Source organism: Saimiri boliviensis, chromosome 2, assembly GCF_048565385.1.
Source record: "Saimiri boliviensis isolate mSaiBol1 chromosome 2, mSaiBol1.pri, whole genome shotgun sequence".
Taxonomy (NCBI): domain Eukaryota; kingdom Metazoa; phylum Chordata; class Mammalia; order Primates; family Cebidae; genus Saimiri; species Saimiri boliviensis.
In genome coordinates, this window is record NC_133450.1 from 206798669 (window position 1) to 206818725 (window position 20057).

Genomic DNA, 20057 nt, shown 5'->3' on the forward strand with positions numbered 1-20057 from the left:
GGGTGCCATGATTAATTGTTGATGTCTGCCCTGGATGATAGAGGTGGGCAGTGGAGCTAGGCATGCTGTCAGTTCGATACCTCTGACCTCCTTATTTTATAGAGGGGCAGACAAAGGCCTAGGGAAAGGATGAGAGTTACCGGGGTCACCCAGCAAGTTGGTAACATTTTCTTTCATGACATGACGGGCCCACTCCACCTCCAAACCCCTGCCTCCTCCCTGCTTCTGAAAGTATATCAAGGAGGGAAAGCTGACCCAGGGACCTGGCTGGGTGGGATGCTGGTTAGAGCTGTGCCTTTAAGTGAGCTGCTGCCTCAGAGTGCATTCATTGTGCTGGTCACCGGGCATGGGAGAGTTAACATGTTCCTGGGGCACTTGGCAGGGGAGTGCTGGGTGCTGTGGTGCCCAGGGCCTCCTGAGTGCTTTGCTCAGCCAGCCTTGCTCCGGGCTCAGAGACGGGCTCTGTTGCGGAGTAGAATAGCGTTCCTGTTCAGTTACCCAGTGCTGCGCCATGAGGGAGCCTCCCCAAGTCCACACTGGCCCTTTAATAGCCATCAGACAAACAATGTTCCCAGTGACACAAACATTATCCAAGGCACTTCCTGTGGAGGAGCCTGGGTCATGGGCACGCAGATGGCATTTGGCAGCTTCTCCTGTTGGAGTCAGGAGGGGCATCAGTGCCCAGGAGGCTGGCTGCCAAGTTCGCAGTGGTTGCTGCTGCTTCTCTGCTACCCAGAGGGTTCCCTGTGCAGAGAAGGGTGTCTCTCACCGTAAGAAAGAACGTCACCGCCGTTGGAGCTGGTGTGGGGTTTGGGGACAAGACCAAGAGCTTCCTTTTATAGCAAGAACAGCAGAGATGATACTAAACTTGATAACTTTGTTGGATAAAACCGGAAGTGAAAGAAAGGAAGTTAACAGATGCTTGCACCCACCTGACAGGCTGCGTGAACAGCTCTGTACGGCAGCCCCAAGAAGGAAGGGCAGAGCCACACCTGAGGTTGCAGGGGTCCTCTGGAAGGAATAGTAAACACAAGGCACTGCCATTGTTCCTGCTCAATCCCATGTTTGTAGCAGACACTGCAAATTGGTGACCGCACATTGTCCAACAATGCGCCTCAGAATCCCTCTCAACAGTACAGCAAGAGGTCTCTGACAGTCAGCTAGAACTGAAAAATTAGAAGTGGAAAGCTGCTTGCCATTCTTGTTCTCGATGAAGATAAGGCAAGTTGTGTTTACAAGAATCAGGGCATCCAGCCCACAGACCATTTCCTGGCTCTAAGAGAGGAGGATGCCCGCCTCCCATCGTGGCGATCTGGTGTACTGTCAAGCAGTGGGTGCTCCTCTCCAGGCTGTGGTCCTTAATCCTGAAGTGGTTACTAAAAAGGCAGCCCAGGGAGAGCTGTAGGGGCCGGAGACCCGGGACTTACTGAGCTTCCCCAGTGGCAGTGCAGGAGACCGTGGAGAGAACGCGTGACCCAGACTTGATTCTCTTCAGATGAGGGACGGGGACCCACTGGGTCCTTCCCCAGAGAGTCGGCTCGGTGCGGAGAAGAGCTCCATAGAGGAGCTAAGGGTTGTTTGTCCTGGGTTAGGAGGAGACTGGGATTAGTGGAGGCATGAGGGGGAGGATGATGGAATCTAAATATTCACAACTTACAGCATGTTGCAAGGGGCATATGGAGCAGACGCATTCCGGGGTGTCCCAGCCAATACGAAGAAGTCTCCAGGAGGGGATTTCAGCTCAGTGAAAGGAAGGACTTTGTGTGATCATGGGAACTATTGGACGTGCGCCTGTGAGGGAGTGAGTTCCTGGTCCTGACATAGGTGATCAGGGAGGATCACTGGACAAAGTGCAGGAGGGAGAGTCAAGGATCAGACAGATGGGAGACTGGATCCTGCAAGGATGTTTCTAGGCAGCAAGCTTTCAGGACCAAGGTACAGAGGTGTCTTCACACACACAGGGCAGCCTGGGGGGCCTGGAAAGGAGGAGGAAGGAGCTCCAGCCAGGAGGCAGCAGCTAGGTTGTGGCGCTGGAAGAAGCAGCAGAGGAGCTTGACAGACATTCAGACACAGCCACGTGGGTTTTAGCCTGTGACAGACCCAGGCAGCGTAGGTGCCAGGTCCTGATTCATCTGCCAGCTGATAGTTAGTTTCCTGTTTCAATAGGTTGTTGGCAGGGCCTCACACGAGAGCCTGCCAGAACCAACTCTCAGCTCTCTGCTGCAGCCACTCGGAAAGGAGGCGTTCTGGCGGCTCTCCCAGGCGCGTCCTGTCTCTGCTACTGACGCTTCCTCCTGTGGTCTAAAGGGCTGGAGAGTCCCTGTTAGAGCGCCGGGTTTACCCTACTGTGGGGCCTTGGATAAGCCCCTTAACTTCTCTAAGCCACCGTGTCTTGAATGATCAGTAGGTAGAATAAAGCCTGCACCTCTTTCCAGTAGAATTGTTAGGGGCAGAGGGAAGTAATAGGCATGCAAGTGTTTTTAACAGGGGGCAAAAAAACGTAAAACCAGTACCGCTGCCATTAGCTGAAACCTCAGGACGCTGATATCTCTAGGACACTGATTACCTCTAGAGTGACAGGAACCTAAAAGGCCACGGATTTCAAACGCTTGTTTTTGCTCAGTACCTCCTAAAAGAATTTTGAAAACTGTATCTTCTTTTTCACATGTTTAAGTTGACATCTAACATTTTTATCCAAAGTTTAAATCATTGCAAAGGATATAATTTCCAGGATATTGTGATACTGTGTTTAAAAAAAAAAAAAAAAAAAGGTGGCATTTTGGAAATAAAACTGTGAACCAATTTTCAAAATGTATCCAAGGGAATCCAAACACCACCACTATTTGATATCCGCCATCATCACTTCAGAAACATATAAACAAGCCTATCTTTAACAGTCAGAAATTTTACATCTTTCTTTTTTCTCCTTGAGCTCGTATTTCCAGTCCACTGCCCCCACAGGATTTTATCCTAATGTAAAATATATGTTTTTATGCTTGAAAGTCTTTTATTGATCACTGTTTCATACTCATCTGCCGTAACAAGATGTACATAAATTGAAATTGAAATTTCTAAAAAAAAAATTTCCTGGGATCATAAAGCTCTACATTCTCCAACATTTTTTTTCCAGATTGAGTTGTTATTAGCATACAGTTCATCAAAACCAAATTTAGGTAAATAGTAAATGTAAAAGTAAAAAATTATTGAAAACGCATCTCTTAATGAAATGGATAGGGCTTCATTTCTTTCTCAATTGGCTCCTGTATCTGTGAATTAATATTTCTTATTGCTAGAAGGAGACAAGATGCAGCTTTAATTTAATTCCTATCTTTTGGTTTTTGTAGGTCTAAGTGCTTCGAAAGCTCTCAGTCACATAAATAAGGAGCTGGCAATGGAGAGAGTTTTGTTTTACAGTGTCACTCAATTCTTTGACTTCCTTCCAAGTTGTATGCCAGAAATCACACGGGGGTCTATCATCAGACAATATTTTTAATGGTCTCTTGCCTGACAGCTCCATTAGATCCTCCTTCAGTTTTGTTGAGAGCAAAGAAGTAGAAATCCCCTGATTCGAAAAAGGAGTCGTTCCCGGTCGTTAGATCCACTCACTTTCTGAGCCTGGCACCGGTGTGGTAGGGTCACCTCTTTGCTTGGAGCCCCGAGGTTTTCATCTGTTGGGGCACTCAGGCACTGTGGTAGGATTAGCGGTGGGTGAAAGGATCGTCTTTTGTTTGTAACGTGGCAGAAGGGTGAAGGTGAGAGTGGGAAGAACCAGCAAGTTGGGCCTCCCACCTGCCAGGTTCTCGGGCACACTGATTTGCGGAAAGAACACATTTAGAAGCTGATGATTCTCTTAAGGCTGTGTGGACCTGCTTCCCCCCTGGGCAGCTGCCGCACACTCCCAGGAGATTTGTGCCTCACTCAGAAGTCCCTGCTCCAGAGGACATTTGGTCTGGGGCCAAGCCCCAGATCCCCAGGAAACCTACTTGTCCATGACTTCCCCGTTCAGATCCCTGTCATTTTGCAAGCCCTGGACCCAGCTCCTGTTGCATGTTTGAACGGAGAGGGCTGGGCACTCCTGAGCATTTGTTCTCTGAACAGCAGCGCCCCAGATGCTCCAAACTAAGTATGGACTGCCCGTTGTAAGGAAACAGCCTTCTGTCCCTACCCTGGTGTTTTCTCCTCTCCTTCACCTGCTTTGGCTTTTTATCTTGTTGCATTTTGTGAATCCTGAAAGGCATCTGAGCTTCTCTGGACCTGGCAAAGGGTGGCTACCCCACATTCTTTCTCAGAAGCCTACATCCTTTCCTAGGCATTCCCAGCGTCTCCCTCTGTGATGTCAGGAGCTAGACTCCCCTGGCCTTACCTGGTCCGTCAGATGCTCTGGGAGGGAGCTAAGCCAGGTGTTTAGGGAAAGTGCTCAGTGGGAGCTGTGAACTCAGATTTGATGGGATGGCGCCTGCGGATTCCTGCTGCATCACTTGTGCCAGCAGGAATGGGGAGAGGAAAAGTCTGCTCCTGCCTCCTGTGCGCTGGTGAGCCCTGCCAGCCATCCCTGGCAGCAGTCCCAGGGCTCTCAATAAAGGACTCTTGGGAGTCCTGTGGCAGCATCAGACATAGTAGGGGGCTCTGCCGCTCTATGGCATTTAAGGAAAGTGCCATGACTGAAAGGAACACACAACTCACTTGGCATCCAGCAGGTGACCTGGCATGGTGGCAGTGGCATGGTTCTGGATCCCCAAAGCCTACTTTAAGCCCAGTTCCTTGCCAGCCACTAGCTGAGCTGCTGTAGCCTTATGCTCATCCTTGCAATGGATGTGGCATTGCCAGCCTCATGAGGACTTCTGGGAAAGTGGTGGGTCGAAATGAGACCTGGTGTGCTTGGTCATCAGTAAACGTTCCCTCCCTCCGTCCCTCCCTCCCTCCTTTCCTTCCTTCCTTTTTCGCTCTTATTTGAGATAGGATTTTACTCTGTTGCCCAGGCTAGAGTACAGTGGTGTGATCACAGCTCACTGTAGCCTCCACCTCCGGGGCTCAAGTGATCTTCTCACCTCAGCCTCCCAAGTAGCTAGGACTACAGGAGGATACCACACCTGTGTTTTTTGTGTTTTCTGTAGAGGTGAGGGTCTTGCTGTATTGCCCAGGCTGGTCTTGAACTCATGAACTCAGATGATCTGCCTACCTTGGCCTCCCAAAATGCTAGGATTCACTGCACGCAGTTCACAAGCCCCATTTCTTCATGGTGCTTTCCAAGAGGCTAGCTGCATGGCTTGGGAGCAAATCAGATCTGACTGACCTCTGGTGCTATGCATTGCCCCTCTGGTCCTCACTTTCCTCTTCTGAAAAATGGGGATAGTAATCACCTTTACCTGCTGGAATTGTGAGGATGAATGGAGCTGGTGTGAGAAGCCCCTGAGCCAGGACCCGGAGCCCACCAGCTGGCTGCGTGAACTGTGCTCGATGCTGCACACATCTGTCCTAGCTCCTGCTTCCTCACCCGTGCAGCAGAGCAGAGGTCAGTCTGTGTGGAAACATTGCGGGTGAAGTGAACCCAGACAGGCGGTGATGGTGACAGCCATGGTTCCTAGAGGAAAGAAGTGGCTGGGATGAGCAGAAGAGGAAACGTGCTGGGCAGGGAGTCAGGCATTGGGGCTGGGGACCGTCTGAGCTGAGTCCCCAAGAAGACCCTCCTCGCCCCACAGCATCAGTCTGGGTCTGCGGTGGTCAAAGGCCAGGGGGACACATGGGCACTGCACCCGTGGGGCCCATCTCCTTGGAGGGTCGTTTTGCCGGATGGTTTTTGGGTAGAAATTGTATGTTCTGATCATATGATGAATCAGAATACAGAGAAAACACAAAACTTCAGGGAGCTGTTGGCCCGTGGCTGCTGCATCCTGCGGTCCCTCAGCCTCCCTGGGGAGCACATGGTTGCCCCGTGGACAGCAGAAGGTTTTTAATGAAGAGGTAGACAGTATGATCTTGTCCACGCTTCTCAGAAGGCAGCTGGGGAGACTGAGGCCCTCAAAGAGCAGCTAACTGGCCAACGCTAGACTCAGAGCCCCTCCCCAACCAACTTCGCCCCTTCCCTAACCTCCCAGGCATTCTCCAACTTTAAGGGCTCTTTCTGATTTCTTACGTAATTCAGATGGAAAAGCGCCCGAAGGCAGCCCCCACGGTGGATCTGTGCGAAGCCGGTATTCAGGGACCTGGATTTTTGACCAAGCATTGAGATATGCATCTGGTACGTGATGGCCGAGGGGTAGTGCCTGGTCCGGGGCCAGCATGGGTGGGGGCACAGCTGGACACAGCCATCAGCGACAGACCCGAGAAAGCAGGCCCTGCTAGCATCTTAGGGTCAAGAGGAGTCGCCCTCCTCATCCCGTGTCCTGGGATCCCAGAAGGACTGGAGTGCTGAAGGGAAGGTAGAGCATGTGGAAATCTGGATGCCTAGAATGTCCAGTGCATTTTGGCAGCGCTTCCTGCGGGCTGCAACTCTGAAACAGGCCAAGGGGACAAAAGGGTTCCAAGCCAAATGTGTTTGGGAGACCCCGGGTTAAACCAGCTGCTGACCTTTCACTGCAGGACTTCTCAGAGCCTGCATCTACTCCTGTGCCCTGGCCTCCCCAGGATGGCCACGCCACGAGGTCTCCCTCATGCTCGTTTAGCCATGGTCCTCTTTTTCCTGGGGTGCATTCAGGAAGTTGGGTTCCAAAGAATAAACTTTGGCAAACACTGCAAGTAACAGCAGCTGTCGTGTATCGAGTGCCGGCTGTGGACCAGGCCCTGTGCTAGGGACCCACTGTGTGATCCTTCATAGCCCGTCCCGCTGAAGGGTGGCCAGTGTTACAGAGAGGAAACCCGAGGTGCAGGTCATTCCATGACTTGTCCAGGGCTCCCTCTGCTGGGATGTGGTGAGCCGGGGTTTGAACCCAGATTTGCTGGTATCGCTGCACTGTGGGCTGCCACTCTGGTGAACTCTTCCCATGCCCCACCTCTCACCACTCACCTCTCTGGTCCCATCTGCATATAGGGGAACCTGAAGCCCAGAGTCAGGCTGAATGGGGGGCAGGCGGGGCCCTGGGTCTTAGGCTGAGTGAGGGGCAGGTGGAGCCCTGGGTTTTAGGCTGAGTGGGGGGCAGGCGGGGCCCTGGGTCTTAGGCTGAGTGGGGGGCAGGCGGGGCCCTGGGTCTTAGGCTGAGTGGGGGGCAGGCGGGGCCCTGGGTCTTAGGCTGAGTGGGGGGCAGGCGGGGCCCTGGGTCTTAGGCTGAGTGGGGGGCAGGCGGGGCCCTGGGTCTTAGGCTGAGTGGGGGGCAGGCGGAGCCCTGGGTCTTAGGCTGAGTTGGGGGCAGGTGGGGGTCCTGGGTCTTAGGCTGAGTGAGAGGCAGGCGGGGCCCTGGTTTTTAGGCTGAGTGGGGGGCAGGTGGGGCCCTGGGTCTTAGGCTGAGTGGGGGGCAGGTGGGGCCCTGGGTCTTAGGCTGAGTTGGGGGCAGGCGGGGCCCTGGGTTTTAGGCTGGGTGAATTGCAGGTGGAGCCCTGGGTTTTAGGCTGCATGAGGAGGGCAGCTCAGGGTCCCTCCTGCCAGCACATGGTGTTCAATCCAGAGACTCCCTGTGTCAGACATGCTGCTTCACTCCCTCATCGGGGGTCAGGAGCCAGCCGAGGAGAGGCTGAGGAGCCATCATGCCCCCCGTGATTCCCTCTGTGGGGTGACACCTGCGGGTAAGGCTGCATGTGCCTTCAGCTCTCCTACAGCTTGGGGTGAACCCCCCATGGCCTGCCAGTCTGGACTTGGCTTGGCTATAAACAGTGTCCACTCCACTGACTTGGGCCTCCCCACTGTGGCTGAGCCAGGGTCCTGCCTCTGTGCCCCCAGGCCCCACACTTGCTGCCCTAACGCCATCACCTTGCATTGTCCCCATGCCAGCTGGCCTGTCTACTTCCCGTTACACAGAGGACGGGGAACGCATCTTGCTCATTGCTGGGGCCTTAGTGCCGGCACATTGCAGTCACTCTGTAAATTCTTTGCTGGTTGAAGGGGAATTGGCAGAAACTGCTGAAGAGTGGGTGGAGGCAGTAGAAGAGAGTTGGATGCATTATTACTCAGTGACAGATGAGTACAACAGCAAGACACCATGGATTTATGGAGCCCTTGCTGTGTGCCAATCACAGGGCTAAATACAAAGAAATATGCAATCTGATCTTTGCCCTCCACGTGATTGTATTTTTCCCTGTGTGACAAGGGTAATCCACATACAGACCACTAAATAACAGGCTGCTAAATCCCATGCTCGTGTTAGGATGACAGTGGCCCCTAGAGTGACCCACAGTAGTACCAGTGGCCCCGGCTCCTGTTCTTCAGCACCTGCGGTGTGCCAGCTGACTCACAGGATGAACCTGGTTATCAGATACGGACCTCCGTCATGAAATACAGGAATCAGAGGCCGATTTTGCTGGTGGGGAAATGGAGGTTTGAACAGGTAAAAGGATGTGTCTGAGATGAAACAGATAAGGCAAGCTTGTCCAACCCATGACCCGCGACCGCATGTGGCCCAGGATGGCTTTGAATGCGGCCCAACACAAAATCGTAAATTTTCTTAAAACATTATGAGTCTGTGTTTTTTTTTCTTTTTTTAGCTCATCAGCCATCATTAGTGTTAGCATATTTTATGTGTGGCCCAAGACAATTCTTCTTCCAGTGTGACCCAGGGAAGCCAAAATATTGGAGACCCCTGAGCTAAGGGATAGCAGAGCTGAACTAGGCTTCAGACTCCACATTGGTGCTCTTCTTCTAGCTTTACCTCCTGCCTCAGATCCCCACCCAGGAAATGGGCCGCTGCTTCCAGGCAAGACCAAGGGAGTAGGAGTTAAATGATCTCCACCTTCACGGAGGGTCTGGTCTTGTGCTGGGAACACTCTTCATGTAAACTCGGTCTTCACACCAACACTCTTGAATCATACACGTTTTTCCCACAAGGAAATTGAGGCCCAGCCAGTATATGGCAGAGGGAAGACTCTTAGCCCAGGTCTGCCTCTCCCATCCCCAGATGCTGGGTACCAGAATTCCTTGGGGACCTTATAATAGGCAGGCCCCGACCCCAGCCACTCTAGATTGCAAAGCCTGGAGTGGGCTGAGGCCTCTGCATTTGTCCACGCTCCCTGGCTGTTCTGTTAGGAAGAGCAAGGCCTGGGCTCAGGTGGCATCAGGTTTTGATGGGGAGCAGGTAGGGACTCTGCCCCTGGAGCCCCTGCCAGGCTGGATCCGAGGGGCTTTTCTTGGCCTCCTACCATGGGCCTTTGCCCTGGCCTCTGCATGGGTAGGTTCTTCCGTTAACCTCTCTGTAGTGCCCACTAGGAGCTTGGCCAGTTCAGTCTCCCTGCTCTTGGGAGAAGGGCCTGGCAAGGAGCTGGAGGGGCTAGAGGCAGGCATTTACACCACATTGGTCTCTGTGTGTCTGAGGGAACAGGACAACTCTTCAGCAGGTGTGGGGGGTCCTCTTCTTGCTAAGCATGTCTGTGGTGGGGCTGGGCACTTCCTACAAGGAGTGTAGGGCCACCCCTACACGGTGGGTGCATGTGGTCCCATTCTGCAGATCAGCAGACTGAGGCTTAGTGCATCTAAGGGAATTACCAAGGCCAGGCCAGGTGCGGTGGCTCATGCCTGTAATCCCAGCACTTTGGGAGGCTGAGGCAGGCGGATCATCTGAGGTCAGGAGTTTGAGACCAGCCTGGTCAACCTGCTGAAACCCTGTCTCTATTAAAAATACAAATATTAGCTGGGTATGGTAGCTGGCACCTATAATCCCAGCTACTCAAGAGGCTGAGGCAGGAGAATCACTTGAACCTGGGAGACAGAGGTTGCAGTGAGTCAAGATTGTACCACTGCACTCTAGCCTGGGAGACAGAGTGAGACTCTGTCTCAAACAAAACAAAACAAAACAAAACAAAAAACCAAGGTCATGCTGCTGGTAAGTGATAGCACAGGGACAGGGACCCAGGTGTGTCTCTTTCACTCTGTCTTAATCTCTGTCCCATCCCAGCAAGGAAAAGGGGTCACTAGAAATTATAATACATTTAAGTAATGATTATTGGATTACTTACGTGGATGCAATGTATTCCTTTCAGAGCACTTCTTCATTCATCTTCTTTCTCCCGTCAAGGTATAGGGCTGAGAGTTAGCTAAAGAAGTTACCTGCTGCATTTTACATATTTGGAAACTGAGGCCCAGAGATGGTAGAGGTGCCTTGCCCAAGGTCACTCAGAGAATGGGAGGCAAACCTGGGTCTAGACGCAGGCCTCCTGACTTCTAGCTCGGTGCTGCCTCCTTGCCAGGGACCACCTCCACCCTGGGACTCAGAGTCAGCCACACTTGGAGGCATCACCTGTGGGTCCTGGGACCTTGCGGTCACACAGGTTGGGTGACAAGTTTTTTCTTTTTCTGTTTTCCAGGGTCTTACGAATGTGGAATCTGTGGCAAGAAGTACAAATATTACAACTGCTTCCAGACCCACGTGCGGGCACACCGAGGTGAGAGGATCGCTGGGGCAGGGCTGCACCTCCCACTGCCTGTCTGTTTCCCACTTGGGCCCCTCGTGGGTGACCCCAGAGGCCCTGAGAGCTCCAGCCTTTCCCATTCTCCTCCCGCTTTCATCAGTAGGGCAGGGTGCCAGGCAGAAGGGAGGCCTCCGGATGCCGGATAGCACGGGTGTGGGAGGGGGACTCCCAAGAACACACCTGCTTCCCTCGGGCCTCACGCCTCCCAGGATACCTCATCACTGTTCGGGTCAGTGGTTTGGTCCCTACAGGGCATGTGCTAGGGTCAGTGTGTGTGTTCCTCATGACAAGCGTGGGTATCGGGGACAGGAGGGATGGCGTCCGTTCCTGCCGGAGCCTGGCAAGCAGGGAGGAGAGGCTGACATCAGCGGCCCAGGGCAGGACTGTGAGCTCTTCCCCTGTGGCTTCCACGTTCTTTTGCGCTTGGCACTGTCCCTATCACTGGGCCGGTAGGCTTACCCCCATTCCTCTCTCTCTCTCTTTGCAGACACCGAAGCCACCTCAGGGGAGGGAGCCTCCCAAAGCAGTGAGTACCTTTTCCTCCTCGTGGGCTGCTGAGGGGCAAGGGCTTGGGGTGGGAGGCAGAGGAGATGCTCATTCTCTCCCCCAGAACTGCTCCAGGTGGCCTCTGAGAGACACAGTTCTGGGGTTCAAGCTTTGGGGCCAGACCATCCTTACAAAACCGCAACACGGAGCCTCAGAGCGGCCATTCCCAAAGTGTGCTCCGCAGCCAGCTCCTTCTGGGAAGGTTAGTGGGTGTTCTGTTCATGACGATTTCCCCGGCCAAGTAGCCTGGGGAGACCTTGCGTTTCATTGAGGTGAGCAGGTTTCTTTCTTGTGGGTATTTCCAGCCCCTCATTGGCAGATGTGGCCCTGCAGCTCCCCTGGAAGCGCGGGGTTCGCAGTTCCTGATGTTCTTTTGACTCTGACTCATGACTCTGGGGCTCCGTCGCTGACTTTTGGGACATGCTGCTTTGGAGCGTTTTCTCTTGAGCCCCCATAGCCATGGGCACTAATTGCTTATTGGTGACTTGCCCTGGGGTGCCATATCCTAGCACCTGGGGTGGCCCAGGGCCTTAACATCTGTGACAGTATGGCTGCCCACAGGCCCTGCTTACCTTCCCTCCAGTTCTAGACCCCAAGTGCCTGGTAAGCGAGCAGCCAGTGAGGTGGAGGCTAGGATGGAATCACCACCCAATAATACGAAGCTTCAGAAGTCACAGTTCACCTATCAGTATGTCGCCAACAGAAATGTGTGCGTATCTGCTGAAAGATGCAAACTAGAATGTTCTTAGCACACTGTTCCTAACAGTTCCAAACTAGAAATCCCCATATGCCCAGGGCTCATTGAATGGATAAGTAAGTCTAGTAACAGAAAGGACTACTGTGTGTTAGTGAGAATGAACAATTTATAGCTACACACAGCAACGTGGATGACTCAAAATGGTGAGCAAAAGAGGCCAGGCGCGAACAGAGGTCATCCTCGAAGACTCTGCGTAGAGAAAGGGCGAAAGCCCTAAAACTAATTATTGCCGGTAGAAGTCAGAAGAGCGGCTCCCCTGGAGAGGGGGCTTCTGGGTTCTGTTTCCTGAGCTGGGTGCGGGTTACTGCTGTGAGCAGTTTGTGGAAATTGAACAAGCTGTACACTTACGATGTGTACACTTTTCTATACCAGGGGTTAGCAAGATTTTTCTGTAGAGAGCCAGATGGTAAGTATTTTAGACTTTATAGGCCAGACGTCTCCGTCACAAGTATTCAGCCCTGCCCTTGTAGTGGGAACATGCCAGGAACAGAGATAATATGTAAATGAATTCCTTACCAAAACAGATGGTGGGCAGGATTTGGCCCACAGACTGTAGCGTGCCAGTCCCCATTCTACGGGCTTGTTACACCACACCGTCATAAAAAAAGATTTTTAACATAATAAATAAACATCACCACCCCCCGCCCAACAGAACCCCAAAGCAGAGCAGTTTGAAGGGGTGCCGCTGGCTGAGAAAGGATTTTCACTGGCCTGGGTCCTGACAGCATTTCTTCTGAGGCACTTTCCCGTCCACTCCGTTTGGATTCTTATGCCAAAGGAGAGGCCGGCATGTTCTGGACAGGAATCTGAGACTCAGGTCGGCTAGACACCTGCCACAGGACTCCAGCTGGGAGGAGGTGGGAGCCAGCGCTCCCCCTCCAACCCCGCCCTTCCTGCCCCAGCCCCAGCCCGCCCCTTGGCTCCCATCTCCCTCAATAGCTCCATTCTTTTCCGGCTCCCATGGTCTGACTGCGGTCAGCCACACATTTAAAGAACTTCCCTATTTATCTTTCCTTCCTTAGCTATTCTGGGCCCCTGGCCTCTCCGGCAGCCCCTCCGTGATCTGCTGTGTTCCGTCTGGCTTCCGTTGTCCGAGGGCTTGCTGGTTGCTGAGGGCTCTGGAGCCGGGGGTATTTTTAGACTTTCCATCACTTTTCCCTTCCTCCCTGTGGAGTTTCCTCCCCACGGCCATCGAGAGCTATTTTATTCTCAGTCCTGCGCCCCCGCCCTGATCCAGGCCGGCAGCGCCTGCTTGGAACGCCTGGCCTCCGCTTTACAGGGGCCTGGCCGTGGAGTCACAGAGCCACAAGGGCCCAGCTGAGAATAGTCCTGCCCACCCCTTTTGCAGATGAGGACACCAAGTCCCAGCGAGAGGGAGTCTTACAGCTTGTGAGTAGTGGAGGTGGGCCTAGAAATGAGCCTTGCACATTCTATTAACAGTTCTAGGACTTTTCATTTATTTGCTAGGAAAATAGTGCAGTCTTACATAGAAGCATAAAGACATATTCACTCACCCATCTGTCCACTAAGGAATAAAAGATCAGTCCCTCATGCTACATCACATTAATGCTTGTGACTGAATTAGGTAACATTTGGCAGGTATTTATTGGACATTAGGTATTGTGTTCCTTTATTCTTTGTTCTCATTCTGGGAAATGGAGAACCTCTCATTCCCATTTTACAGATGAGGAAACGGAGGTACAGAGGTTCGGCAGCGTGTCTGAGGTCTGTCGCACTTGTAAGTGGTACAGTTGGGTTTGATTAGGCAGCCTGATTCCAGAGCCTGCCTCCCTGAACAGAACCACAGCGGCATTCCGAAAGACACCGAGCTTTCATGTCTGAAAATGGACTGGTTCTGAAAATGTGTCTTCACTGACAAAGAAATGATTCTGTTCTCCTCTTTAAGAAAAACCCTCTTGCCCTAATCAATTCCTGCTGCAGAAGACCTGGGAACAGGCTCCCCATCCACATCAAAGAGATGTCACAGTGTGGGAGCAGGGTGGGGGTATTCTCAGCAGCAGAAACGTGGGGGTTCGCGTTTTATTGAAGGTAATAGATGTGGTCTTGAAGCAAGGGGTCAGGCCCAGCTGGCCAGGAGGCTATGTGGGTAAAGCCAAGCAAGCAGGCAGGTGGTAGCAGATGGCGGGCAGCACTCGTCAGCTTAGGAGAGGAAAGTCAGGGCAAAGCCCAGTCCGGAACCAGACCCCAGGTGGCCTTGACTTCTCTGTCTCTGTTCCTGAGCAGGAGTCCTTCACAGAAGGCAGGGTTGCAAAGCGGAGACTGAAGACCATGATCTGGACGGGACCTGATGAGGAAGTTGTCTGTGTTGATTGCTGGCAGCATGAAAGGATTAAAGCCTGGGCCAGGCATAGAATCCTGGAACCACCAGCCTGGGGGAGGCCCCAGGAATCAGCTCATCTACATCCCTTTCCCAGCTCCCCCAGTTAGGGGGAAAAACAAGGAAGTAGGATCAGCCTCTCCTGCCCCATACCCTGCCACCTCTTTCTTGGATGGTTTTGGTACCCAGCATCCTCAGAATGTCTCCAAGGCTTCTGTGGCTTCTTGCTCAGGGACCAGTTTGTGTGTGAGGCTCTGGCATCTGTAAGACATTTTCAGAGAATACCATTGCAATGGAAGAGGTGAAGGTGGTGGGAGAGAGGGGTGGCTAACGCCGTTTGTGCCCCAAGTTCAGAAGGTAGGGCCAGAAACCTTCCCACGGAGTTAGCTGGCGGTGTAACCTGGTGGTAGAGGATTGCATCAGATCCTGTATTTGGGTTCTGAGGGGCAGGAGAGGGACCAGGAGACAGGTACCCCAGCCAAGAACTGATGTGCGGCTTACTCAGACAGAGAAGGGCCACTGACTCAGCCTTAGCTGGGAGTTAGTGAGTGTTTGAGTCCCAGCTCTCCCTTCCCCTCTGTCCAGCCTTGAGCAGACCACCAAGTGTCCCTGCGCCTGGGGAGATGCGATTGATAGGCCCCGCATCATCCCGAGCAACACACACGTGAGGGCCGCACCAGTGAAAACGTTAGAGTGTGCCATCGTGGAGGGGGTCATGTCCTGTGTCCAGCCTCAGATGCTGGGTAGACCTGGGGGATCATCCAGCTCTTACCCCGTGTTATTACCTATTGCTGTGTAGCAGATGTCCCTACAACTTAATGACTGAAAACAGCAAGCATTGATTATCCCTCGGCTTCCAGGGTCAAGAATTTCGATATGGTTTTGCTGGGGCCTGTGGCACTGGGTCTCTCCCTGGCTGCAGGCAAGGACTTAGCCAGGGCCGGGGTCTCATCTCAAGGTTCGATCAGGGAAAGTACTGCTTTTTTTTTTTTTTTTTTTTTTGAGACAAGAGTCTCGCTCTTGTTGCCAAGGCTGCAGTGCAGTGGGGTGATCTCAGCTCACTGCAACCTCTGCCTCCTTGGTTCAAGCGATTCTCCTGCCTCAGCTTCCTTAGTAGCTGGGACTACAGGCATGTACCACCATGCCCAGCTAATTTTTGTATTTTTAGTAGAGACAGGGTTTCACCATGTTGGCCTCGATCTCTTGATCTCGTGATCCGTCTGCCTCAGCCTACTAAAGTGCTGGGATTACAGGTGTGAGCCACTTCGCCCGGCCAAGAGCTGCTTTTAAACTCACTCACACGGTTTTTAGCAGGGTTAACAACCCTACTAGGGTTCTGCCCTCCCCAGGGCCTTAGACTGAGGGCCTCATTGGCTGTTCACCAGAGGCTGCCCTCAGCTCCTGGTCACCTGGGTCTGTCATGGGGCAGCTCACAAGCCAGCAGCCAGCCAGTGTGAGCTGGAGAGAGAAGGTATGCTTGAGACAGAAGTCATGATCTTTTGCAGGCTACCCTCAGAAGTGATACTCTATCATGTTTACTGCATTCTGTTCATTAGAAGTCAGTTACCAGGTCTAGCTCAGACTCACAGGGAAGAGGTGACATAGGGCATGAGCATCAAGAGGCCAGGAGCCCTGGGTGCTGTCCCCAAAGCCGCTCATCACAGGCCCTCTTTGCTGTGCCCTTGGGGCAAGTCCCTTCTAGTCCTCAGTTTCCTCATGTGTAAAATGAGAGACTGCTTTCTCCCTCTGCTGCAAGAATTGAGGAGATGCGGAGGAAGAGCCAGACCTGCCGCCTTGCTTCTTGTAGCACCTGGGCTTGGGTGCTGCAGGGACTGTTACTCTCACAGCGCTTCTGTGAAGGGTGTGCCAGGACATTTAAGAACCAGGCCCTCAGGAACTCAGCTCACCTAGGGCAGGTTTGAGGGTTGGTTTTGGAGTCACTTCTGGGCTCCCAGTCATGTAGGACCAGATGTGTGGTCTGGATCTCCACAGAGGACCCCTGAAAGCCCGGCCTACATCCTGTGGACCCAGGAGGCAATACAGGGCTGGCTTGGGGTAGAGGGTAGGGCCAGCACTGAAGCAAGAGCTTCACTGTCCTGCACGTTGGGGAGGAGAAGCTGGGCGTTCCGGGGCGGGGTAGGTGGTGCCGTGGCCTTCCATGTCCAGAAGACTTGGGCAGTGCCAGGGTACAGACTGGCTCAGGAACTGACTTTTCCTTGGGGGTCATTCAGTTGGAGCCAGACTGGGCTAGTCCCATCTTTGGTTTCTCAGATGATCTGGCCAGAAAAACCCCACCCTACATGACTGTCGCCCTGGTAACCAGGTATGTGTTTTCATCCTTTGTAGACAATTTCAGGTACACATGTGACATCTGCGGGAAGAAGTACAAATACTACAGCTGTTTCCAGGAGCACCGAGACCTACATGCAGTGGATGGTGAGTCAGGCCCTCACTCCCTGGAGTCATGCCAAGAGGTGCCCTTTCTCCAAGGCACAGCCCCCAGCCCTCCCCGTCTCCCTCCTCCCTCTTACCCAGAAAAAGGCCAGGCAGCAGCCGGAACCACGAGGGGGGTGACCAGCCCTGGAGGATTCTGGGGGCGGGAACGTCCCCATCATACGCCACATACACTTCTATATAGGTTAAGTAGTGAAATTGCCGTTTTTATAGGTCAAAATCAGCAGAATATTGGAATGTCATGTCGAGTCATTTTATAGTTTCCTGTTGAGCATTTTCATGTTCTGATGAAATTAAACTGATTTTAAAAAAACGAATGATGGCCTTTTAGCATCTTAGATTATAGAATTAGAAAGTAGAACAACACATTTAGCTAACACATTTTTGAATCTTAAGAATCCTAGAAAGAGGGTCTGTGACCTTAGAAGGGCCTTTGGGGTTCCCCATCTAGCCCCACGCCCTCAGCCTGCCTCGAGCTGTGACAGCCGGGCCCACCACCTGTTACCACTAGCCCATCCCTTTTCTCACCTCCTCTTTTCTCTTCTCCCAGTCTCTTCCTCTTTTCTCCTGCCCTGGCCCCTTGAAGGCATGCTGGCAATCAGAAACAGTTCTAGGCAAACAATGCCTGCCTGCGCTGGGGTGGGTGCCTGTCCCAGTGAGGACGACGGATTGCAGCCCAGGCTGTGTCCTGGTCGGGATGCGTCCTTGTGTTGTCCTGGTTTTGGGGGGCTTCCACGATGGCCAGGGCGGCCCTCCTGGGCCTTCAGGCAATCCCAGGGGGCCAGGGGCTGGGAGCGGCAGCAGAGGCAGCTCTGGGCAGGGACTAACAGGGCTCCTGTTTGCTTCTTTCCTTCTGCGGCTGCCGCCTCCCGCCCCGGCGTAGTGTTTAGTGTGGAAGGGGCCCCCGAGAACCGGGCAGGTAAGTCCTTGGTGGGTGCTCATCACCTCCCCTGTCCCCAGCTGGGCCCCTGATACCTGGGGGACCACAGTATTAAGGGCCATATGTTCTCCCACAGACCCCTTCGACCAAGGTGTCGTGGCCAGTGACGAGGTGAAGGAGGAGCCCCCGGAACCCTTCCAGAAAATCGGGCCAAGTATGCGGGATTCTCTTTGGGGCTGAGGGCAGGGTGGGGGCTGGCCAAGGAAAGCAGGGCTCAGTCTCACTGCTAGAGCAGGCATAGCGGTGGGTGGCATCCCTTACCTGCAGCAACGGTGCCCACCAGTCAGGACTGGAGCTTTCGAGGTGCTGCAGTCAGCGCAGGGTCAAGGTCAGGGCAGTGAAGGCAGCCAGGCTGGGGCTGAGTCCTGGCGCTGCTGCTTGCAGGCTCGGCGTCCTCATGGTCTGTTAGCCATCCTGAACCTCAGCCTCCCCACCTGTGGAGTGAGGATGACATTTCCCCACAGGTTTGTTGGGGGATTAAATGAGATCCTGGATGTAAACCACTTGTTAGCACAGTGCCTGGTACATAGTAGGTGCTCGGAAAATAACACGTCATAGTCCCTGAAGGGGCCTATCAGCGAATGAGCGGTCCAGGGCAGCCACAGGCTGACACTCTGTCTCTGTCCTAGGAAACCCCTCGAGGGCAGGAGCCGCACACTTGTCCGGCCTGTTTTCGGTAAACTTGTATTGAGTGTTGTAGCACATAGCAGGGAGCAGGACATATGTGGTCCTGCCCTTGGGTAATTAAGATGGGACTTGGGGGTGGGGACAGCAGATACTTGAACAGATAGTTCCAACGCAGAGAGCTTGCAGGGAGCTGTGGGGGGCCTGGGGGAGTGCCGGAAGCTTTTGGGTGGGGACAAGGGTAGGGCATGAGCCCCTGCAGCCCATGCAAAGGCAGGAGAGCCGTACTGGTCTCAGGAATCGATGATGACCTCAAGTGTTACAGAGCCTTGAATGCCAGCAGGCAGCATCCCCAGGCAAATGACAGAGAGTTTACTAAGTGGAGAAGGAACTTGATCTGGTTTGCATTTTAGTAAGCCCAATTTTGCTGCTGGGAGGAAGATGGATTGGGAGGGGCCCGGTGGCCAGCCTAGGGCAGGTGCGGTGGGACCACAAGTGAGTGATACTTGTCCTTTCCAGCCATTCAGGAATTGACACACCTGCTATTTATCTCTGTTTCCTGTACCTTACTTACTACCCAGCAAGAAGAGACCTTTATGGCCTCTGCTTCCTTCCAATAAGGATCTAAGGCAGCTTAGAAAAATATACACAAAAACAGAACAAGCAGATGAGGATATCTATGTGAAGGAAAATCAGAGGAGCTGAAATGCTAAGTTGGATACTTTCTTTGGGGCAGAGCTCAGTCCCAGCCCTTGGAAGGGGTTGGGTGGGTCTCCTCTTCCCCCAAATGCTTTTTCTTCCTCATCCCTTGTCTGTGGTCATGGGATGATTCTTTACTTTTTTCTTAACTCTTTTGAAAGCATTCAGGAAACTGAAGATGAGATAATGTCTATAAAGTGGTTAGCACAGTGCTTGTCACATGCATAGTAAACACTGGATAAATAGGAGCATTAAAATAATCTTAAAGATGAAGAATATGGCCTGGTGTGATGGCTCATGCCTGTAATCCCGGGACTTCGGGAGGCCGAGGCAGGCAGATCACCTGAGGTCAGGAGTTCAAGATCAGCCTGGCCAATATGGTGAAACCCTGTCTCTAATAAAATTAACTGGGCGTGGTGGTATGCGTCTGTAGTCCCAGCTTCTCAGGATTCTGAGGCAGGAGAATCGCTTGAACCTGGGAGGCGGAGGTTGCGGTCAGTGAGCCGAGGTGGCACCACTGCACTCCAGCCTGGGCAATAGAGTGAGATTCCATCTCCAAAAAAAGATGAATATGACAAAACCCTCAACACTCAAATACAGGAAGTTAGTTGCTGCAGGGGAAACATAGATGTGAATCGGGCATATTTGCAGCATTCAAAGAATTCATAGTCTGGAATAAAAAAGAATTCATAATCTGGTAGGAAAGACAGGCATTCATAGGCAGATACAGGACAGGAACGGCAGATCTGTGACCTCCCTGTTCAGCATCTATCCAGGGTCTGGCGGTGGTCCCAGTGTGTACTGCCGCTCTTCCAACCATGTCATTGTCTTTAGGAAGATGGGCTTTGGAATCAAGCCTGGGTTTGAATGCTGTTGCCACCAGCCTCCTAGCTGCTTACCCCTGTGAGTGTCTAAGTTGGGGACAAGCCTGTCTCTGAATTTTCCCGTGCCGTTGGAGCACGCACACGTAAGGTGTCTCGCCAAACACCTGGCTCGTATCCAAGGTGTAGTAAGTGAGACGTGTTGCTGAGAAAGAGTCAAGGGCAAGAGTTTAGAGCCAACCCAAATAGACTCCCAGCTCTACACTTAATGGCTGCGTGATGTCCTACCAGTTTTCTAATCTGTCTAATCCATAGTTTCTGTAACTCTAA

The 20057-nt window shown here is 52.8% G+C and overlaps 1 protein-coding gene across 14 annotated transcripts in view; it reads left to right on the top strand.

Annotated features, from left to right (window-relative positions):
* Positions 1-20057, top strand: part of ZNF618 (zinc finger protein 618) — a 173914-nt gene that overhangs the window by 116482 nt on the left and 37375 nt on the right. For 9 of the 14 annotated variants that reach the window (XM_039474825.2, XM_039474814.2, XM_039474812.2 and 6 more), the window contains exons 4-9: positions 6143-6238; positions 10444-10521; positions 11036-11074; positions 16536-16625; positions 17527-17562; positions 17660-17737. In XM_039474825.2, the coding sequence (XP_039330759.1) occupies positions 6143-6238; positions 10444-10521; positions 11036-11074; positions 16536-16625; positions 17527-17562; positions 17660-17737 (417 nt within the window). The remainder of the gene's footprint in view (positions 1-6142; positions 6239-10443; positions 10522-11035; positions 11075-16535; positions 16626-17526; positions 17563-17659; positions 17738-20057) is intronic. The other 5 variants (XM_039474816.2, XM_074395210.1, XM_039474819.2 and 2 more) reach the window with 2 other exon arrangements.